A 25075-nucleotide genomic window follows, 5' to 3' on the forward strand; every position below is an offset into this window, starting at 1 on the left:
GTCAGACATAAATCTGTGCTAGTTAGTATACAAGAAACTAGCAGTCACACACGGACTTGCTGGTGAACATCAAGCATGGTAGTAGGAGCCAGGTAGTAAGAGCAGACACAAAGTATGTGCGAATGACCAGATAAAGAGTCAAGGATCTGAGTACTGGAGAAACTTAGGTTACATGCAGATCATTCAAAAGATCTGAGGGTGGTGTTAATGCATCAAAAGAGTGAGGATGTATGTCTGTACCTCCATCACAGCTCAGTGCCAATCAGGAAATACCAGGAAATGCACCAGGCTTTATGTGCACCAGGCATTCACATTTATGTGAGTGCCAGTTGTTCTTATGGGAGTGCTGGTAAAGACACTGCTGTCTGCAATGAACTCTGCTACTGTCTGTTAGTACCATGTGTGAGTGCCTGTCACTCTGCCTGGGGTAACAACTGCTCAGCGTGACGGCTGTGTGGCTGAAAACCCTGACTCAAATTCACCTCCATGAGAAAAGAAAACTAAATCTCCATGGTCCCAGAGTTCACTGAACTCTAATCTCTAACAGTTAGTCATTCACAGTGTTTGTATTAAGCATCCTATATCTTTCACTACATCAAAGACCCTCTTAACATTTACACTTTATTCAGCAAGATTTTTTCTGCTATGGCAACAGCTTTGAATCCAGCTAAGATGTATATTCCTAAACAAAAGCTCAGCCAATGCTGATTCCACCAAGAAGTAGAAAATAATTGTCTGCATGTCCAGCACATTCAGAAAGCAATCCTACACAATTCATACAAATAACCTTGAGGACTACTAAGCAAAAAGAAAACAAAACTAACTTTCCCTTGTGTTCTTTGTTGACTGCAATTCAGATTGAGATTACATGCAACAGCAACTGATGTTGCAATGTAAGAATATTTTCAGAAAGCAACAGTGATATATATCCATCAAAGGACTGTCAAATGGAACTATGGATGGAGAAAGTAAAGAAAATAATTTAGAGCTCTGGAAAACATACAGAAGAAAATTATGAGTTTGACAGGATAACTATGAAATTACATGTGGGATTATTTTTTTTTCCACAAATAAGAAAGAAAAGAAAGACATTCAGTGTTCACATACATTGACATACATAGGTCTGCACTACATTGCACTAAATTCCAAATGAGACTCCAGGAACAGCCTGGTATTTGCAGTCTCCTCAATACATCATTCAGACAAAGTATCAACGGTTTGTCAGAAAGTCTGACAGCTGTCTTCCAAATAACAATACACAGTGACCCCTCATACTGTGGAAGTATATATGAAGGAAGTCTCCTTCATACCACTGAAGCCTGGACTACTGAAAATGTGGGATAGTACTCAAGGCTGCAAAGAAAAGGCTTAGAATAAGGATCAGAACAACATAATGAAATAGACAAACAAAAAGCTTGAACACTGTGAAATAAAACTTTTAAAATGAAGTTGAAGTATACTTGCTCCTGCAGGGCATTTAAATCAAATTCCAATTAAGAAAAAATCTTAAGGACTAATGGTTCATTGAATTTGAAGCTTGAGATACTGTACTGAGAAGAATTGTGTTTCCACTACGGCTAGAAACTGGGATTTAGTTACTGAATACATACTATTTATGGAATTTGACTTTCACTTAGGTTTTTTTTTTATATATACTTCAGACCCATTCTTCATTTCAGTCTAAAGGGCCATTTCTTCTTAAACAAAACAAACGATCAATCAAAAATCAATGAAAACATTTTGCAAAAGAAGCTCAGTATAGAAAAAAAATGAACATTAATTCAAGACTACAGCTATCAAGCACTCTGAAGGCATAAAATTTCAGTGTAGAAAGTTCAATTTCAAAACTGCCTTCTGGCATTTATGCCTTGGATAGTTACTTTAAAAATAAGTGTAAATTGCCACTTTTCTTCAGTACAGAAAATAGTAATTAAGAAAAAATAATTAAAGTTAAAGCCAACAAACTGAAGCATAGGAAGTTCCACATAAATGTGTGTAGGGATTTCTTCCCAGTGCAGTGACGGAGCAGTGGCACAGCTGCACAGAGAGGTGGTGGAGTCTCCTTCTCTGGAGACGTTCCAGACCCGCCTGGACGCCTACCTGTGCAACCTGGGCTAGGGAGCTGCTTTGGCAGGGGGTTGGACTCCATGATCTCCAGAGGTCCCTTCCAACCCCTACAATTCTGTGATTCTCTTATTGATTCTTTCATTCCCCAAAACTACCTTCTGAAAAATATCAAATTTTATCATAATCCTCAATTTTCAAAACTCTTGCACAAAAGATTCAGTCTCTTTCATATATCCTCATTTAAATATACATGACTTTGAAGTAATGTTTTCAAAAACTCTATAGTTGTTTCCAGCCTCTTTCTTATGAAAAAAAAATCTGCATTATAGTTCTATCTTTCTATCTACTTCACAATTAATCTAATTATCCAAAGAGGTTTGTTTGTTTGCTTTTTTAGTGTACTGTCCACTTTCAGCAGAATTAGTCATAGGTCCCTAACACTTCTTCAATGCATTATGAAACTCACCTGAATAAATAAGGAAATTCAACTTAGACACATAAGTGAAGCAAAAGCTACAGCACACTGAAAATGTATGGTTCTCTATCAGGAAGTTGCTAGCTAGTTTAGAGATGGCTGGAAACAATCATTAGATTATAGTTGGCATGAAGCATGCATGTGGAAGAATCTTACACAATTCAAAAGAGACACGTGTTGTGGAGAACAAGAAAAACAAGTATAAGACCGAACTCACAAGAATCAAGTTTTCTTTAGGCCTGCTTCTTGAGTATCAATTTGTAATTGCTGGTAATTGTCACACTGTACATATGTGGCTGGCAATAGAAGATTAGTGCAGATAATTTAATTGCTCGTTTAGGGCTAGACATAGATTTAATTACTACTTACAGAAAGAAAAGTGTCTCTGGAGTTTTCACTGGGTTTAGTAGCTAAACAGGTCAAGATTAGAAGCAAGAACCAAGAAAAGGGGAAGAATTCAGTAATTTTATCTTATTAAAGGACACATGGCTCCATCTTCACAGAATCATGCAGAATCACAGAATTGTAGGGGTTGGAAGGGACCTCTAGAGGTCACAGAGCCCAAACCCCTGTCTTGAACGTCTCCAGAGAAGGAGACTCCACCACCTCTCTGTGCAGCTGTGCCACTGCTCCATTACCTGCACTGTGAAGAAGTTCCCACATGCACGTTTGTGCAGAACTTCCTATGCATCAGTTTGTGGACATTTCCCCCTGTCCTATTGTCACGCACTGTTAAGAAGAGTCCAGCCTTGCCCCTTTGCCTCCCACAGTCCACTCCTTAAATATTTATAGACGGGGATCAGATCTCCTCTGAGACTTCTTTTTTCAAGGCTGAACAGACGCAGGTCTCTCTGCCTTTCCTCTTAAGAGGTGCTCTAGGTCCTTTATCATCTTTGTAGCCCTTTGCTGGACTCTTTCCAGGAGATCCCTGTCTATTTTGTACCCGGGAGCCAAGAACTGTACACAGTACTCACAGGTGTTAAGAAATAGATTAGCAGCAATATGCTGTAGAATTAATCAACTTCTCATTTTCTAGTTCTATTGAAATTGATGGAGATAATTCCTTATCAAGTTCTAAAATGCAGTAGATATTTTTAAATAGAGAAATAGGCTAAGATGAAATTAAATAACAGCCTCCTGGGACGGTGATTCACATAGTTTAAATGCTCTGAATTGCTGTATTCTGGATGCTCAATAACAAGCTATGGGATTCTGATGAAACATACTGCATGGTCTAACTTAAATCTATGAGGCAATTATAGGTTTAAAATCTATTTTCCATCATAAATCCAGTTGGGAAGGCTTATGTGAATTTGCAAGAGACTACATAAAAGATAGATTTCTGTTATCTTTCCTGAAGATCATTTTTCTCCCTCTCTCTTTTCACAACATCAGGAAAGCACACTAAAGTAGATCAATCATTTCCAAGTTATAATACTGTTATATTCTTTGAATTCAAGGGATTGTTTTTAAAAGAACAGCAGCTACCAACACTTCCTATTGTGTTTATAGTATAGCATTTCACTTTATTCATTTTAAGTAGTTTCACTAAAACAGTTGCCTGGATTTGATAAAAAAAAAAGCAAACACAAAACAACTAAAATAAGTAAACATATGTCTACTCCCTATAATCTGTAAACAAAGTAAAACTGAAAGGCAGAAATAATTCATATAACAGACTCTATAAGTATATACAATATATGCCCTGAAGAAACTCCAGGAAAACTAGGAAAAAAACTTCAAGTTATATGTCTCATTGTACCAAAATACTTTCATGTTTTGTTGTACTAATATACAAAGCAAACATTTTGGTGCTAAAAAGTATATTAATCATTAACCCTATAACTATCTTTAACCTATAACTAGCCTTCCCTGATATAATGTTTTTGAGCATATTCCCCAGCTACTTATTCTCATAGTCAGCTTTCAGGAGTGTTTTAAAATGTGACACAAAAATGTTGCTCCTGATTATCTTTTTTTTCGATATGAGCAAAGTCTTGAATACACTGAGGCTTTAGGGAGCCCCCAGGGTTTCCCACGTTGACAGCAGAGACAATCTGCACTCAAGAATGCCACCAGCTTGAATGAACTGATTTTCGCAGCGTATAACTCTGGTAAAAAATATATGGCTTAGGCTGGATCACTGGTGTTGTCATATCATGTTCCAGTAGTGTTATCCTTTTCAATAAAGTACGCTTCTCCAACAGCTATCACAATAGATCACTGCTCTTACATAGTTTTTATCTGTCTGGGAGAAGGCAGGGTAGTTCAGCCACCAGGAATTTGTCATGTACATGGAGTAGGAAGAAGTCCTATGTCGTTCTCTTTTGTTAGAAATTTTGCAAAGCATATCTGCATCTATATAAGTTTCTGCACTGAGTTCTGCAATGGCACTTATCAGAATGGAGAAAGATGCTAGCTCATGGTTTAGACAAGTCTACAGTCATATACATAGGCAAAGATAGCCAAGATGACAGAGGTCATTGACATGAATGCACTCTGAGAAGGTTCCTACGTTATGGTGAGCATAAACAGTCGTTTCTTTATGAGCATGTGTAATCTTCTGTGTTGAAGTTAACCTGCCTGTGATGTAAAGACTAATCAGGCACAGCACAGGTCCTTAATTTTGTATTGATTTTACTGAAAAAGTTATTAAGGCGTGAGAAATTGCCTAAGTCTTGAAAGATAAGAAAAGTAAAAAAAGTCATACAGAAATGCTGAGATGGTACTAACAGCTCAAGGGCTTAACAGGAGACAGTAATGCTGTCATGGATCAGTAGATTCCAGGAAGAACAGCAGCTGACCTTTCCCCAGACAACTGACGTCAAATAAGGCAGCAGAGATATATGATGTATCTAACTGGGAACAATGAGCATTTTAATACTATATATTAGCCTTGATTATCTACTACATGTATTAACAAATAAACTGAATCTGTATATTCTTAAGTTGCACACATCCTGATTGCAGAATCTCTATGCACAAATTTTATCCAATCATGAAATACTTAATGAGACAATCAAGAAGAAAACTCAAACCAACAACCTCAGCCCTAAGTTTTAGAGTGGTTTTTAATTCAATTCAAGCTGTTTTATCTAGATTTACATCATTTTCAAATTGTTTGCCTAAATAAGGTCCTCAAATTCAGTATTAGTTACTGTGGTCACTCCACGATAACAGTCTGCCCTCTCCTTAAAATCTTTTTCACAAATAAATCTAGAATAAGAAAATATTTGTACTTTATAGAAAACATTCGAGAATCACAAATAACTTGAGAGTCACAAATTTTGTCTTTCCACATGCTAGCATCTGCACCACAGGCACTAGAGGTCAGTCTCATGGGCAGTGATGGCTTTTAATGTAGAACTATGCTGTGCACTTTCAGAAAGAATCTTGTGTACCACAAACAATTCATGTATCCCAGCTTGTGAAATACGCACATGAATTGTACGTCTACTGCACAGTTTTGCTGCAGAAAGTTAAGCTTGATAGTTTCAAAATATTAAAATTCAGGGAAGGAAGTAAAGATTAGAAAAAGAAAGAAAATTGAAACTAAATAAAAGTTGCAAAAGCTCATCAGAAAATAGAATGTCTTGAATAGATGAAACAGAAGAGCAGTTAGATCGAGGAAATTCAAAGGAATTCTGGTGACTAAACACTCCAAGAAATCAAAGGAATTTTAATTTCTTCAGTTTCCCTGTGAAAGTGTGTAACACAAAACAAAAAAAAGCATTGAATCTAAAACATCCAAAAGAAGGAAAGTGTTTTTTGAAATGAATTTCCCAACTGTTCTCATTTATTTTATTATGATTTGACACCAAGTCTCTCCGTGCCTGGGTAAACTAAATTCTTTTAGCAAGAAGATGAAAAGATGTGCTTCATTTACTCAGAACTGCAGAACATATGAGATCAGACCAAAAAGAGACATATAGAACACCTACATAATGCATATACTCAAGGTATCAGATCATAAGCATCCATTTTGGTTATCACATCCACTGCTATATTCTTACACTACTTTTTAATGCAAACATAGTTTAACTGAGCCTCTTGTAACAGAATAGCCTCAGCAATTCAGGAATATATTTCTTTTTTCTCTGGTTAATTTCCTAATTAATAACTGTATCCAAAGACATAAGGTACAGTTGTGTATACACATTTTTGCTTAGTTGTTTTACTGCTTGAACGCCCCTTTCCTATAGACTCTGTTATATGAATATTGACTGCTTCCTAACACAACCTGTGATGTAAGATGCAAAGTATAAAATTATTTATTTTATCAAAAGTGACTGAAACATGTTTACATAAAACATTGAAGAGAAACAAAATATTTTTCAACTTCATTTCAAAATATTGTGCTAGAATGGAGAACTATTTATCATAGATCAATTTTCTAGTTCATTCATATTGTGATAATGAAAACATTATAAAAGTGAGTCAACCTACAAACTAAGAAAACCAGGAAAACCAAGTATGTTAATTTCATTCTCTTTCAGTCTTTGAAAGCAATCACAAGTGAAAAAAATACAAAAACTCATACAGAATTGCTAAAAGAAAAAATAGATGCAAATAAATACAGAGAAAAAAAGGACCGTCTTGAAAACTGACCTTTCAGGAAAATGGCCTGAAGATGTGAACAAAATTTATGACCTTTCTTAAGTGAAAGTAGTTTCAAAGATAAATTGTCCATAATCATAGCAGACTGCACATCATAAAACATACACTAAAATCCTTTTGCAATTATTGCCTAGTAAAGTATGAAACAATAATAGTAGCAAGCTTCTGAAGTGCATACGCAGAATTTTAGTGTCTCAAATTTAACTTCAAGGCAGTTATTTGTTGGCCTTATGGAGTATACATTTATCAAATATATATTTGTCTGTTTTCCTTAGTGCTTGGGAAAGTTAATAAAAACATTTATTTTACACTACATAAATGTAAGAAGGCAAAAATGAAACAGCTACTCACAGAGACCTCAATTAAAAAAAAAATTAAAAAAGAAAAGAGATGATCATGCAACAAGTGGAATGATAGCACTAAAATGCAGAAGTTTCTAAATATACAGTACAAAGATTATGATGTGAAGAGAGACATCTAAAAAGCTTGGTTCTGACAACTGTCCCCTTTGCTGTTCTTGTTTGATGCTTCAACAAGTCATTCACAATAGTCAAACTACTTGACATCCAGGAACATCAGTACGTTATGCTAAGCCATAATCTGCTAAGAATGGAAGTCAGATGTAAAACAGGATCATAACTTCAGTAGCAGGATTATGCAAACTAATGCAGTTAGAGGGGAAGAGTCATAAGCAGTCCAGCTTGTATTTTTGGCTTTTTGTGTGTGTGCGTAAAGGTGTGCAGAACATAAATTTAAGCCTACTTCACTGTTTCTGAACTTCAGTCTTTGTATTTGGCAAAATAGGCAGTGAAGCAAAACAAGGAATTATCGAGCAGCAAGCACAGTTTTTTTCCACAAATGTAAATGTAGTACATAAAATGATCTTGTAATCATATTCTGGCAAAACCATTCAGAAAAATACTTGATTTCAAAAGGTTCTCTTAATATTCTTTTCTTGCTGTAGTGAACAGCAATAAAGCAGTTTTTCTAATGCCTGCACCTGAATCAAACTTCATCTACTGTTTATGTAAATTTTTACCTCTTCTTATTCTAAACCCATCTTGCTATATCACTCAGATATGCTGTCACATAGTTAAGTTTCAAAGAGAGAAAACAAAAAGAGTTTGTAACATTTGTTATAACACAAAGGTATAGTCAAGTACAACTTTGGGAAAACCACACTATCTGGCAAAGTTTTGAACAAAAATGAAAATAAGTAATCCCCTTTTCTTTTTTTCTAATTCATGTCTTTAATTTGAGTAAGATATAATCTCTCTGAGAAAATGGTATGGCTATTCTGATATCTATATTAACATGCAACTCCATAACAGAAAGAAATGGATACGACAGATGTAATTGTGTAAAGTACTATCAAAGCAGAATTACATATTTCATATATGGTTTAAGACGAATACCATATCTGTATACTTTAAGATGAGAAGACATACTTGAGAAGTAATCTATAAAAATAAACTACTAGGAAAAATACAAAAATATTTTCTGTAAGTGTAGAATTACATCTACATCCTATACTTCAGCAAAATACAAAAGCCTTTTTATGAGTAACTTGTGATAATTAAAGTACTCTAATTCTGCATTAATCCAAGCCTTATCGTAACACTAGATAAACTGAATAAATCAAAACCCAATATATACAATCTGTAACATTTTTGTAAGTTTACAACACTAAAGGTGATTAACTACTTATTCTGTCTCAGATCAGATGTGATTGAAAATATCATCTAAAATTTTTGTTTTGATGGTTAAGATATTATTTATAAAAATTCATTTTTCAAAAGTCTAAGAAAATCACTGCAGAAGTAAGAGAAAAATAACCATCAAAAGTAAACAAATCACATATGATAAGAACTTTACTGAATGAATCTCTGATTATTATTTTTTTAATTTTTTAAGACATACAGACTTTGGTTACGTTGGGTTAATTCTTATTTTCACATAATTCAGATTCAACATACCAAATGGAAGAGCTGCACTTACCAAAACATTGAATTTTATATGCACTCTAGATTTGAGAGACCATAAAAGATCACACTTGGTCAAAATTTCCCAGTATTATTTGATAAATTACATACCTTGTGTATTTTTGAGCAAAAGGGAGAAAGCAGATTCCTTACTGGGTGACTTAGATAGAGCAGATGCACTGAGGTTACAACTGGACTGCTTCTGATCTAAAGAGTAGGAAAACAAAAACAATCGTCATTCAGGGAAACTCATTTAGAAGTTAAAAGTGAATTAACATTTTCCCTAAGAAGAGAGCTTTGAAGATGGATGTTTTAAAAAATACACTTGCAAATGGGTGGATAAGTATAGCTATAATATGGATTTTTTTAATAAATATAATAGAAAAATAACAACAACATCCAGAAATCCAAAGATTTAAATATTTTCAGTTAAATAACATCCAGATTATTGAATAAACTCTTTTAGATACCAAAAACAATGTACATTTTATACGTCTCAATCTAAGTTTGGAATTATTTTGTGTGTAAATGAGATGCATGAAACCCTCTCTGGGAAATAAAGTAAGACTTAATAATCAACAATATGAGACAGCTATTTTGATATCACTGTGCATATGCCTGTACCAAAAGCAACCTTGTATACTGCCAGAGATACTGGTTTTGATAAGGCAGATAAGACTGCATTCCAAAAAGGAATGCATTTGCCTCACATACCCAACTCCTAATTATCACTGTAACTTTAATGTTTTATCTGATCATGACTCTTCATTCTTTGAAGTGCATGTCCTCTAGAAAAGAGTTGCACTTCCTTTCGTGAAACTTTAAAATATACTTGGTTCATTGAAAACATTAAATTATCCATTTCAACTGAAAGTGTTTTATATATTAACTAACCACCAAGACTTAGGGGCAGTTTTTATAGACTTGAACTATGGTTGAGTCTTCACTGGCAATGTCAGTGTTATAAATTATACATTCATCTTGCCGCTTCTATAAAATCTTTGTAAAAAAAAATTTGTATAGTGATGTTTACACAACAGCAATTATATTCAGCCTGAAAAACTAGTATAGACCACCTGCAATGAGTTCGCATATTCAGTAGCTGTGATCTCTGGTTCATTCTGGTACAAATTACCTCCTGTCAGGTAAGTATTACTCTCTCAAGTGTTCTTAATGTAGCCATGAATGTTTATGTAAGAGCAGCAGATTTAAGCCCTGAATATGTATAAACATCCCAGGAAGAAAAAAATCTTGTTTGTAATTGTTATAAGGTCCATAATTTCATACCTCCATCAAAAATTCTCAAATGGTGAGTGATTTTATTTGTTCTATAGTTATCCAAAATAAAAACCCCCAATATTGTGGAAAATAACTGAGGAATGACCCAAAATGAAGTATTTGTTTTTTTGGCTTAGACAGAGACAAATATGCCCCAGGACTCTACTATGGTCTAAATGCTACGGTGTTGATCAGAGTAAACAACCTGCCACTTGTATACATAAGTGCACCATAAGGTTGCAGGTTTATGTTATTTCTCAGCTCATGCGACACAGTTCACAGAGCTTTCCTGGGTGGATGCGAATGATACACAATATACTTGTTGCCTAGAAATAGAATGAAGCAAATGTAATCCTGTCTCACTCTCACTTTCAGTGCTCTGAGTTTACCTTCCTCTCCCAACCCAAAATCTATACTGTACCTGTTAGCGTAACATCTACCAACACGTTTTCAAGAGTTGGATTTTTGAAGATGATGGTGATAGAAGATCCCTGGCCAATGCATGCACTTATGGTAGTTGGTTCCATCAACTGAGGAGGAAGACCAGTCCCCGAAAGGTGAAATACCCATTCTTTAAACTGTGGATGAAAATTGTGTCATAATTTATCATTTAACCAGTCAGAACTATACTGCATACTAAGACAAACTCTTTCTTTCTTTCTTCTAATGTTCTATATCTCTTTTCTGCTTTGAGTGAAGTACAATACTTTGATTCTTCTTCCCTGAAGCTATTATGTACTCTAAATATTGCTATGTGGAAATCAATAGTATTGTTGAAAGCTTTTTATATGGGAGTTTGGGAGATGTAAACATCTCCTTTTTGTATGTAACTTTCGTTCTAGTCAGAGCTACCAGTGTAGTGAATGGAAAAATGTGAGTTACTGCAAACAGGCAAGTTAAAACATGTATATTAGAAACTGAGAGGACATTAAGTCAGAAGTCCTCTTGAGAAGACACAGAATGAAGACAAATAATTCACTGATGGAGCAGCAATGAAATGTTACTTCAAAGATAAGAAAGAACATTAATAACTATATTAAACTGATGGCCTTCTTGGCTACCTCGGTGCATTGCTGGCTCCCTCTAGGGTCTTTTCTTGTAGGAAACATTCCAGTCACTCTTCTCCAAGCTTACACCACAGCATGGGTTTTTATGAACCAAGTACAGCACCAGGGATTTAGCCTTGTTAAACACCATGCAATTGGACTCTCTCCACCAATCTAGCTTACACAGAGCCTTTTGAAAGCAGATTGAACATCCCACTTAATCTGGTATCCCCTATTATGTCTTTATTATCATTTTATAAAGATTCACTCAATACAAGAATGAGAAAGGTTTTTTAACCTTAATGAAATGAGCTTTTTGATAAAAGTCAACCAAGTCTGAGGTACTTAAACAAAAATAAGGAAAAATGAAAGAGAAAAAAGCCTGGTTTTGTCAATCTACTGATGGGCATACACTCGCTTAAATCAATTTATTCTACCAGATTACAAAAAGATAGTAGTCATGGGAACAAAAAGTAAATAAATAAATAAATAAATCTATTATTACAAAATTCTTAGTATGAGAGTTGTGAAAAGATACTAATCTAAAAACATTTTTCAGGCCCACTGTAAATTTGTGTTTAACCTTGCTCACAGAAAGAAATTCTGCACTGAGCTGCAATGCAAGGATGCATGTGCTCCTATTTTGTGCAGCTGAAATTTAAAGATCAGATTTGAGCTCTGTTGCTGAAGGCTCAGGCTCATGGCCTATAAATAAAAAAGGCTGTAGCTACAACTGCTCTTTGTGATGAACTAACAATTTTTGAACCTTTAAACAACATTCTGAAGCTTTGTCAAAAATGAGTGCTTAAAGGAGAAAAAAAAATTATAAGTCAGTTTAGAAAATAAGATAAGCCAGTTTTGTCTGAACTTCAGTTACTGTTTCCACTCATCCACTGTGTGAGAGCTAAAGATCATGACTGGTCAGTGCAAGAATTTATAAGGAAAGAAAATATATTTGAAAAAAAACAACCCTGAAACTTAAGCAAATAATGAAACAGGATCTAGGCTTATCTTCACTCTAACATTATTTGCTACTATTAAATTATTTACACTACACCTGAATTCTGCTGATGTGATTAGAGAATAGGACATAAGAAATGCATCATATCTCTGTGCATGAGTTATGTTAAGGCTGATGTTTCTGTTGTGCAGTCTCAAAAAACTCAAATTCATTTTGTGAAGAGCTTCTCATGCACCATCAAACTAGGAACAAATGAAGCAGGTGACATCACAGAGCAGTCTCCCTCAATGCAGTCAAGGAGCACAATCAGAATCAGTTAAGGTTTATCCTATAAGTACAGTCATTAATTGATTTTTGATTAATCAGCTATTCAGCTCTCAGGTGGCTGAAGTGTCCATCCAGGTACATTTAATCAGAGAAATCGAGAGGGAAATCAACATAGATTAAAAGTTGTTTGATGTATCCAACACTGACTAGAAACATTCTTCAAGTTTTTGTTGGCAATGCTAGTTATAAGTGCAAATATTCACTGTCAGTTATCAGGATAAACATTAGTGAACTACAATTAGTCCAGAACTAATTTACTAAGAACTGTAGTAGTGAAAATGAAGGGAAATTTACAAAATTCAGAGGACTTGGGCATAAATAGATGACTAAAATTTAGATATTAAAAACATCAAAGACAAAGCAGCTAGAAGGACTGAGATACATGGAGATTTGTGATTACTTGAAAGGGGATGCACAGAATGACAAGATTCAGGTGATAGGGCTCAGTTTGTTCCTGAAAGGTTTAAACGAACTATTTGAATGCTTTTAACATAGAGGTAACAATTCTGTGTACCACTGCAAATCAGACAAGACAATAGGATTTCATGCTCTTGAACAGGTCTTGAACATATACTGTTCTCAAGAGAATTGCAGGCTTCTTGCCTTTATCCTTAGTAAATATTTAAGAGGAGAGACCCTGAAAATAAGCACTGAGCTAACAGCACCTACAAATAACCTCTCTTCGGAATGCTTGTCATGGTTTTACGATTTTTGGTATTGGGAGTTAAAGAGTTAATGCTCCAGCTCCATGGATCATCAATAGTTATGGGTGTACCTGTCTCAAAAGAGAATAACTACATTCCCCAGAGGACTTTGCATTGCTCTGTATTTTTACATATTTTCACTCAGAGGGAAAGATAAAAACTGTTTTCCTGTCAGGAGACACTCTCTTTCCTTTGGGGATCAACCCAGCAGTGGGTGCTCACTGCGGTCTTGCCTTCAGCATTTAGCGTAAGGCCTTTGGTTTATTAATCACTCTCTTGCTCATTTTATTTGTTTATTATATTCAATTCCAATTATATTGTATTACACTGTGTTATTTTGCATTCTGGTAGCTTATTCAGTAAATTAGCTTTCCTCCTCTGATCATTGACGCTATTTTGTTTCTAGGCCCATCTCCCTTCTCCCATTTCCCTTTTTCCCTTCCCCGGGGCATGGGTTCCCCACTCCAATCATCATGGAACTGGGCTGAACCAGCCTGCAAAAAACTGACAATGCTTTGACAGGGAAAAAATTACCACATCATTTCTGTCACTATTTATTTTCTTCACATAACGAATGTGTTTTTGTTCTATTGCTTAAAACACTGCTGAAAAGTTCTGGTAGCACTCAATTGGCATAATACACAGCTCACTATTAAGATTTTTGAGAGTCCAAAAAGAATAAAGAGAGGAAATTGTGTGCACAAGAAATGCTTCACTCAGCTCACGTGAGGAATTACTGACATATACATACTATCAACTTTTATTTTTTTGTTTCCAGATGCAATTTTCAGTCACCTAATAGGTCACATTAGTGATTCATGTTTCTTAATTTAGTAGTTACTCATTAACAATCAGGAAAATGCATAGAGGGAAAAAATGCCAAATCTTCTAAGACGCTGAAAATAAAAAATATTTTCAACCAACCTGAAAGGATTAAGTGTCAGTTGTATGACCTTTAAAAGTTCACATCAAACAAAAACAATTTGAAGTTTTGGAAATGCATCAAGAAATTCAATTCCAGAGGCTATAATGCTAAGAAATGCCACTTTTGTGGCACTAAATACAGGCAAACTCTCTAATTACCAAGAAGGCCTGTATCATTACTAATTCAAGCTCATAGTCCATTACCTCAAATTTTAAAACTGTAAATAGAACATCTTTGCATTTGCTCCTTCATTATGCATCCAGCAATTAAATTTCAACTTGACCTTCAGATTGAAACCTTTACTGACATGAATGTTGAAAATATTATCTAATCTGAATTCCACGTGTTGTGAGCAGCAAATATAGTATCATACCTGAGAACTTTTGAAGGTTACTGATGCCTTGTGATTTCTTCTTCCTAGGGCAGATGGATAGAATCGCACAGGTACTTCAGTGGTGGAATGAGGAGCAACAATTAGCTGTACAAATGTGAGAAAGAAGTAAATTAAACTTTGAGTCAGTTTCTCTTTTGTGCTTTCTACTGACAGTGTTGACATTTATGTAATTAATGTGTTCTACCAGATGCATTCTTTACTTTCAGCATACACTGGCTACTAAAGAAGCAAGTGTACTGCAGTAAACAATCTTAGTGGCAGTCACTGCACGTTCATTTATTTCCCAGAAACCACAGAGCTGGTGTTACTGATTGCTCCAAGGTCATGGACAGCAGCTCTCACAAATACCAGTCGAACATGGCTTTAGTGTCTGAGCATACTGATGACGCTAAAAGGTTATCACATTGACCTCCAAAAACAAATTGCCTTACAGGGCAAATTCATGTCAGGTTTCAATAAACTACTGCTTTGCCTCTCTTCCTCTTATCATAATCTAAACTAACATTGGAAATGAAGTTTCTAGTTTTCTCTTCTTCTCAAGTACGCTAATTGAGTCCCAATTGCATATGGAAAAGTAAGTAGCTGAGTACAGTGGGGTCATAGATGTTTTGATGAACTAGATAAGAAGAGAAAGAATAGACTCATGAATAATAAAAATGCTGATGCATTGACACAATGATCAGCTACAGCCATTGAATTCACAACATCTACGTTGCTGTAATAAAAAAAGTCCTGGGTTTTTGAAATCATGCATATGTTTAAAAGTTTGGGTGTAAAAAGACATAAAAGATGATCAATTAGAATGGTTATAAAATGAATATAGTTTACAACTAGTAAAGGTCAAAACATCACCTTACAATAGCCAGTGCTACAAAGCCCTTTTAGAAAGGAAATGTCACACCTGGGAGAATAGGCCACCAACCGGCACTGAATTTGAGTTACTAAAATGAGAGCTTCTACCAGCAGCCCCATCCCACTGCACCCAGAAGCAAGTAGAGTCATTACAGGGATAGAGTTCAAGGCCACCTGTGGCTCCAGGACTCTTGAACACTTTCATGGTGCCCAGGCCAAGCCAGGGCCCCCTGGTGGGTGCAGGAGGGAGAGGTGTGTTTTCTTGGCCTGGGGCAGAAGCCCTTGATGAAGCCTCTGTTGCTCTTCTTCACCACCCTGTCACCTCAGAGGCAGCCTTGGGCAATTCTAATTTTACAGTTTACAATGCATGATAACGGGAGTTTCTGGAACTGTAAGCTCATGCATCCCACAGACCACATGATGCTCACTGCACTGGGCCCACTCCTACTCCACTGTCACAGCACCTGAACTTCCCATATGGGGAGCTCAGTTCTGCTGCATCACCCACAATTCATAAAAACTCATAAGTCCAGTAGGTGGATGATCAATTAAAAGCACATTTGTCATCAGCAAACAACTGCCACAATCCTATGACTGTCACCTATGCATATCTTCTGTGCTACCCAGAGTAAAAAGGCCTGAAGGAAAGACACTTCCCACAGAACACCCATTTCCATCTGCCCAGGGTTCATTTAGAAGCTCATCATCTAACAGGAGCATGAACAGCTCATTTTGCAATGATTTCCTGGGCATATTCTGTATCCAGAACTCTTTTTTATTGAGGTGAAATTTTTTTAGCTCCTATCTGTGTTGTCTGAACCAATCAGCCCTATTTATGAAATGTAAGATTACAAACTGAGAAAGAATACTGATGAGTACCTCCTCCAAGATAATTCTGAAGGAAATGAAAAAGCACAGTAATAACAGGTTGTCACATTATGAAAATACATGATTAAATTATAACTGTAATTTTTAAACAGTAATTTCACTAAGAGATGTATATTATTTGGAATGATAACTCTCCCATACAGATGAAAACAGATTGGAATTCCATTTTCAATGAACATTAATTGACATATTACTGTTATACAGCAAATCCAAGCACATTGCAATTACAATGACCCAGCAGCCTGCCTATTCTGAAAAAAAGAATAAGTTTTAATTTTGTACATTTTATGTGTTTTTAATGTGTTTTTTTTAATATATATTACACAGTACATTCTTCACTGTATCAAGGAAGTAATTTGATTTCAAATAAACAGCTAGGTTAAAAAAAATAACTTTCTACTGAAAACTAAAGAATAAATTGATTTAACATTAGAACTGAAAAAAACCACTAATATTTTAAAGTTCATACTTTGACACAATCATTCAACCAAATATGCTGAAAACGTCTTTTTCCACACAATGTAATCAAGTTACCAGTGATATGTAAATCTCTAGTAATAAATTAGGAAACCTGAATACTGAAGACTCTACTTTTTAATTTCCTGGACAAGGTCACATGCAATCTTTGTGAACCAAAAGTCACTATAATTAAATCTATTCCACTTCTTAGGGCAATGACCTAAATATGACATGTATAATTCTCCTAGATGATTAATACGGTTTTCATCCATTATGTTTCTTAGTCACTACTTCCAGTGTCAAAGGATGAAATTATTATTAATACCACATGTCAAGACTGACATAATATTTGAAAATATGTTAATAACCACGACATAAGAGATCAAGTAAAATAAGCACTTCACATACTATGTAGGCAAAACATATGCAGTAAAAAAATTATAATTTTCTTCAGCAGTTATCTTTAATGTTACTATATTTGACACCAAATGCTCTCTTCTTTTTCTAAAAAATCAATTTACTACCTTCCCAGCTTTATTTTAGGTCCTTATTATATTATTACTATTATTATATTAATATTACTCTCTGATTCCTGCAACCCTTATATCAGTTTCCCCAAATGAACCTGGTGTATTTACTGGCTGTATCATCGTTTTTATATATCGAATACTTATGTCTAGAGCAAGTCTAATTGCCATTTGTTTCCCTTCCACATATAAGAATCCTTCAGATTCTTATTTTCTGAATAAAGACTCAATATTCATATTCTAGTAAGAGGTTCCTCTATATTCCTTTGCACTAGAGTTTCCACACCTGTCTACACTTCTCCCATCTCCTCATCAAACTAAAGGATATAAATTTAATATTCAAAGAGCTCTCTGAAAGACCTTTTTCTTGCCTTTGGTTTATTCATTATTACACATGCTTTTTCTTTCTGGGAGATAAGTAGTTTGCAGCATGAACACTCTGTATACTGCTCAGAAGAGGGGCACAGAAAAAAATAGGTTTGTGTTGCTCCAAAGATGTCGCCTTCTGGTATCTTTTATAAAATTGGAAAGATGCCTTAAACTGTCTTTGATAACAAATACGTATTTATATTTCATCATAATATTTATCTCTGATTTAAATAGCATTACCATATACAAAATAAAATTGCTGTTAAGCAGTAACCAATTGTCAGTAATGAATGTTAAAACTTCAGGGTTCCAACCACCTTGCATTCTAGCTAAATTCAAAGAAAATATGAACATTCAGTCCCTCTCTACAACCCTCATTACCTCTTTAAAGGTCAAAGATAAATTGTATCCTACACTTGTATTTTACCTACTCATCTAAATATTTACCTTGTTACCCTGTTAATTTTTAAAATCTCAGAAAGTTTGTTAATAATATCTCTTTCAAATATTTCCTGGATATTATTGGCTATCAACACTAAAGGCCTCCTCAAATCCACAAAGCACAGCAGCAAAAAAAAAAAAAATTACATCTATTTTTGGTTGGTTGGTTGGTTGTATCTGCTTTCATCTTTAAACAACAACAAAATTTGTAGAATACATATCTATAACACCTTCAACTCTTCAGATTTTCCTGTGCATTCTATCTATGGTATGATAAACAATTCAATACATTGTTTTACCAGAAACCTTTCTTGAATTACTCCTCAGTTGTCTTTTATTTAGTTAGTTTTGCCTACTTACACGATGCTTTGGATCAATCTCAATTGAAAAATTGCGAGGATTGCTGTTAGCAATTTCTAGTTTCAGAGTTTCATGTGTAGGATTAAAGAAAGGTATGTAGAGATCAACCCACCTGGAAAAAAAACAAAACATGCATAAAATGGCTATTAATTACCAACATTATTCCACTGCATTCTATTATTAATTAAACATCATCTCTTTTGAAAATAAGTTTCTTTAAAAAAAAGAATCCACTTTTGCAATAGTATTTCAACACTAGTGTAAACATATACTTAATATCACTAATGATTATTAACAGTAAAAACAGTAGCAATAACCACTCTAATACTTGGCCATCCTTAAGGGCTGCATTTATGTTGCTCAACTTCAGTTTCCATGAATTTGGAGTAAGTTAGTTGATTAAATGGGCTGTCTATCTTCCTCTGTGCTTAACTGGTCTCAACCTAATGTAAGTTATAAGATGTGAAATCTCTTTTCATTGACTACAAGAGAATCTCAGATTTGATGCCTAAATTCTAGATAGAAGGATAATTAAATCAATCCCACTGCCTCTGGTACCTTCCCATTTATTCTTTGGCTCTAATTTTCACAGTAATTTATAACTATTCTTTTTTAATTTCTGTAGATCTAACTTTGGACTAAAGCATTTTAATCAAATAGTTAATTCAAAATGCCAAAGCAACCAATAAAAAATGGGTCCAAAAAGGAAAAGCAGTTTAAGTATGTCTTATTAGTACGTAGTCTATACATGGACTCAGTCCATGCACTGGACAGAAATAAAAAGGTAATCAAATAATGGTACCTATGGTACCTTTTGATCTCAACAAATGTCTTATAGGAGACTCGTATAATTTAGTAGTACTGTCAATGGCTTTTGATTCAATGCCATTAGGTAATCATCATTTTTGGTCATCTTTCAACAATGAGATCTCTAAATAAATAAAACTCCATTTGAACGGAGGTGCTACTTGCTGTCCTCTCTTCTGCACTGTATCAAAATCCATTTCATTTCATACAATTGTTGAATAGGTCATTACAGCATCATTATAGATCAATTCTACATGTTGGTTATGTATTTTAACAAGTTTTGTGGCAGTCCACAATGATTGCAGTAAGCTGATTTTGTTAAGGTAATGTTTTATATCAGCTGGAATTTTATCTTCATAGATAGGGTGGAACTTCACTTGCTAATAAGGAAATAAACAAACAAGATACCCAAGACTCCCCAAGTTACCACAATTTTGAAAAAAATAACATATCATTTGCCTTTTTAAAAAATACATATGACCATAAATCACATTCTGGCTATAACACCAAGGGATGCAGAAAAGAGATTCAAGGTGTATCAGTGAAAACAGGAAAGAAGAAAAGTTTAAAAATGAGATACATATATTGGTTTTGTAGTAATTTATCTAGGTAATGGATATTCCCTCTAGCTGTGGCAGGTCTGAAAACTGCCAGATTGCTCCACACATTTATCTGCTGGAATAAATGAGTCAGTTAATCATAGAGAAATCAGTAAAGAAAAAAAAAAATATATATATATATATACACATTATAATTCAATTAATAATACAATTATATATATATATATATATATATATATATATAGCATTCAGAAATGAAGGCACTTCAGTCAAGAATTATAAATGTCACTTCAGGTCCTCAAGATTTTTGTCTGCAGGTGGACTTCTTCCAATATATGCAGTGATACATTGGTGCCTGTGGGGTTCTTGACAGCTTTAAGGCGTGAATCCTCAGCAGCTGAGTGGAAGATTTGTTTCTGTCTAACACCATCAAAATACTGTATCAAAAAGGGCTCAATAACAGATTACAGAAATGCCAGGAAGCTGTTACAGAAGAACTTCATATTCACCTGCTATTCCCCATAATCATCTTTAGCTTTTACTTTTTTGTCTGGACTCTTTTATACATAATATTTAATTTGGAAAAAAAAAAAAAAGCTATATTGCAATACCTGAAATTATAGTAAGCAACTAGTTGACATAGAAGTTCTTCAAGTAATCTAAACCTTAAGAACCTCTGCCATCCCACACGCCAAGTTGTTGCACAACACACTAAATAATTTAATTCAACTGATTGTCATCTTCAATTACTCCTCTTTAGAGACCATAACAGAATGAATAAAAGAAGATGGAAAAAATCAAGCACAGAGTTTACTTGCTTACAACCATATGCTGAAGAACATGTTAAATCTAACCTGATAGAAACAAAACCCATACTAGGTTACCTGAAAGAGGACTAAAAGATAAAACCTAGATTTTTTCCTTTTTCCTTCAAAAAATGATTAGAAATTGTTATTAAGGGCTACAGTCCTTTGCTTCTAATCCAGTTCCAAGTGATGTTTCAAAGGCAGTTCTTAATCATTTCAGATATATATTTCAAAAATTAAAAAAAATAGTGAAGTAGTAAAGAGAGTAAATAATTAAAAAAAACACATTATTCTTATAAGGGTATTTGGACATGATAATGCTCCTTGAGTATTGAGGAAAAAGTATTAAAATCGAAATCCATTAAAACAGAAGTAATCTCCATCAACCAGAAGGGTTTCTGACACTTTATGATATTTATTATCCGCAGTCTGTGTCTTCAAAAGCATGGCAAAGAAGTAAACTTGCCCAAAACAAAACGAATGGATACCTTTGTTAAGTAGACAATACAGAAAGTTCTAGTTTATTTTGAACGAAATGTATTACAAAACTTAACTTCTGCCTGTGTTGCCTTTACCAATTCAGCATACATTAATGCAGCCAAATTACTTGGATAATCTTATCAGATCTCAGCTCACTCTTCATTATTTTTTCAGCAGGTAGAGCAAATCACAGTAATTTGAGTGTAACATTACTGCCATCATGAAATATCATCATTCACTATTTTGCACTTCAAAAAGCAAACAATGTGCTGATGATACAATAGAAATGAATTTCTGAAATGAGGATGGCATAGAAAGAATTAACAAAAAACATGAAACAATATGAAATGAAGAATATGACAGATTACGGAAACAAAAAGAAAAGAAGGCTTGCCAGTTTTGTTTTATTGTTTTATATTACGCACATGAAAACGTATATTAAATGACTACTGCTTGTGTGCTTTTATACGTGACTGTTACTGCTGCTGTCAATAACCAAACCAACCTTCTGGGCTTGCAGCCCAGAGGACCGATCGTACGCTGGGTTGCACCAAGAGAAGCAGGTCCCTCTACTCTGCTCTTATGCAACCCCCCACCTGGAGTACTGTATCCAGTTCTGGAGCACCCAACACAAGAAAGACATAGAACTGTAAGAATGGGTACAGAGAAGGGCCATTAAAATGATCTGAGGGCTGCAGTACCTCTCCTGTGAGAGCAGGCTGAAAGCTGGGGCTGCTTACCCTGGAGAAGGCCCTGATGAGATCTTATAGCAGCCTTCCAGTACCTGAAGAAGATCTACAGGAAAATTGGGGAGGAACTTTTTCTAAGAGCATGTAGTGACAGGACAAGAGGAAGTGGCTTTAAACTGTAAGAAGGTAGATTTAGACTAGATATTAAGAAGAAATGCTTTATTGCAAGGGTGGTGAGACACTGAAACAAGTTGTCCAAAGAAACTGGGGATGCCCCAACCCCTGGAGACATTTGAGGCCAGGTTGGATGGAGCTCTGAGCAACCTGGTCTAGAAGAAGGTGACCCTGCCTACAGTAGAGGGGCTGGAACCAGATGATCTTAAAGGTCCCTTCTAACACAAATAATTCTATGATTCTATGGACAAGAATTTCTTTGTTCTTCCAAATCTAGATGAGTTAATTTACAAGTATAGCATTTACAACATGTATCTACTTGTTAAGTTGAAAGAAATATCCTTTGAAAAAATAAAACATGAAATTCAGTGAATTTTAAATGATATTTCAAGCAGGCAAGTGTTGTATTTAATGGATCCAATCCTTTCCAACTCATATTTTGTTTGCAGTAGTAAATGATAATTTGCCATTCTTGGTGAGACTGTGCATGCAGTTCACAGAAAGTGCACACTAAAGAAAATTATGAATTCCTGTTAGAATGAAAAGGTCACAGGTCAGTTCAAATTCCTACAGTTCTAGCCTATGTAGTAGAGAAAAATTCTGGTTTCTACTCCAGTACACCCAGAATAGGAGACAGACAGCCCTGCAGATTTTCTTAGAAAAACATAAAAAATAATTTCCAGTTAATTCTGGTCTTTGTATCATATACGAACAATGGATTAACTCAAAGTTGAAATTTCTGTAATTCATTATCTTCATACAATATACTAAAAAATGATTTAAGATCTGTGAATTAAATAAACTTAACAAAATATGTGACATGCAGTCATTTTTTAATTTCATTCATTTTATATATTCAGTCACAAAAATGTAGTCAGGTAAAAATTCATTTTCTATTCTCTCAACATTTTTTTCTCCATCTGTAACATACAGTAATTATATATTTAGTTAAGCATATGAAGTAAGAATTTAACACTCAAGTGATCACTGCATCCATAGGACCCACTACTAGTTAGAGATAGTAGGGGGAAGAAATTCTGTCATTCTTGAAAGTCACATCCCCAAAATTTTGATGTTTGTCTTGAAAGTCAGAGCTGAAAATAGTGCTATCAAAATGCAAGATGAAACTTTTTATGGAAAGCATGAATTAGGTTCATTTCATTTGTGCTATCAAAGCGGTCCATTTTCTCAGTATTTGCCTTTGTCTATCTCCAAATATGCCCATCTGCAGGATCTTCTGGACAGAAACTATGTAACTTTGCTTTTTTTATGCAGGTTAATAGAAATTCAAAATTATTATAAGTGTTTGTAAAGGAATACAGTTGGGAATATTAGTTCAGAGGGATAAAAGGAACATAAACCTACAGGACTTGGTATTATGGATTTCTATGATTACATTCTGTAGAAATTTCTACACACACACTTCTTGTGAAGTCTATATACAGACTAATATGCCATTTCAACTGTTCTGCAAAGAAAATTTCACCTATGTTAATAATTGCTCTCTACAACTACTGAAATGAGGTTTTAGCAAGGCAGGTGGCAGTCTCTTCGCTCAAATGACAACAGATTGGACATGAGGAAAGAGTCCCAAGTTCTGCAAGAGGAGGTTGAGATTAGGTGTCAGAAAGAATTTCTTCACAGAGAGGTTGGTTAGGCATTGGAACAGGTTGCCCAGAGAAGTGGCTGTGTCACCACCCCTGGAGGTATGTGCTGTGTAGACACAGTACTTAGGGACATAGCTTCATGGTAGAGCTGATAGTGTTAAGTGATGGTTGGACTCGATGATCTTTAGAGTCTTTGCTAACTCAGGTGATTTTGATTCCATATATAAAAGTAGTCTGCAAAGTACTATGATATATACACAGCACTCCTGTGGCTTTTTTATTTATACTCTTCATGTGTCTTTCATGATTTATTCTAACAGGTGACCAGGTTAAGCAAAATGAAGTATGTACTTACTTTCCAATCTCACATGCTACCTCAGGTAGATCAGTTGGTAATGGTTTCTCTACAGTCAACTTCAGTGCATACCAAAACTCTCCAACCATGTCTGAGTAGAATATGACACTAAAAACAGACACGTAATTTTAATGTGACAAAGCCTTTATACAGACAATTAAAAATGCAGAGACAAAAACACAGGAAAAAGTAACAAATTCAAATATTGTGAGTTCCTTAATCAGCTATCAGTTTTCTCATAATATTTCTTATCAGCTTAGGAATTCATCTATCAATAACCACTTATATTCCCAATTACTGATGAAACAAAAAGTATTCTCTGTCTTTGATGACTTCATATAAAACAAAAATCTGCTAAGGTATAACTCAAAAACATTTGAACTTCTAACTTACAAAAGCATGCTTTGATTTCATCTTAATTTTGGAGTGTTTTCTTTTTGCCATTTTGAACTAAATAAATAGTGATAGTGTTCATTCATTTTAAAGAGGAAAACCTTTTTAATTTAGTGATGAAAACTGAGAAATACATGTAGACATTTACATAAACACAGAAAAGAGAGGTACTTCAAAAGAATATTCAACAAACTGTTCTTATATACAATCACATGGGGATGACTAAGAGTTGTTCACCGTTAGGTGAGATATATACAGCAGTATGCTTCTGTGACAATCATTCTAATGTATTCCTTATCTACTACAGACTTGTTTTTCTATTTCTTAGAGTGTTGGTTTTTGGTTTTTTTGGTTTTTGTTTGTTTGTTTGTTTGTTTGTTTTGGTGGTTTTTTTTGTTTGTTTTGTTTTGTTTTTTTGAGTAAGAGTCATAATAAAATGAAATAAAAGCAGCGTAAGCAAATTAAAAATATACAATGCAAATTCATGTCACACTAAACACCAGTTCTTGTTCTAAATGAGAGAGAACTATCA

At 34.6% G+C, this 25075-nt stretch overlaps 1 protein-coding gene across 1 annotated transcript in view; it reads right to left on the bottom strand.

The window, feature by feature from the left end:
- The window catches only part of CFAP47 (cilia and flagella associated protein 47), a 225927-nt gene that overhangs the window by 47037 nt on the left and 153815 nt on the right, over positions 1 to 25075 (bottom strand). Inside the window, exons 55-59 of the mRNA XM_065741564.1 lie at positions 24151 to 24258; positions 18673 to 18784; positions 14756 to 14860; positions 10841 to 10997; positions 9253 to 9348 (exon numbers count right to left, since the gene is read on the bottom strand). Of these exons, the coding sequence (XP_065597636.1) occupies positions 9253 to 9348; positions 10841 to 10997; positions 14756 to 14860; positions 18673 to 18784; positions 24151 to 24258 (578 nt within the window). The remainder of the gene's footprint in view (positions 1 to 9252; positions 9349 to 10840; positions 10998 to 14755; positions 14861 to 18672; positions 18785 to 24150; positions 24259 to 25075) is intronic.

Source organism: Cyrtonyx montezumae, unplaced genomic scaffold, assembly GCF_038088225.1.
Source record: "Cyrtonyx montezumae isolate F1298 unplaced genomic scaffold, pur_monq_1.0 scaffold_3, whole genome shotgun sequence".
NCBI lineage: Eukaryota > Metazoa > Chordata > Aves > Galliformes > Odontophoridae > Cyrtonyx > Cyrtonyx montezumae.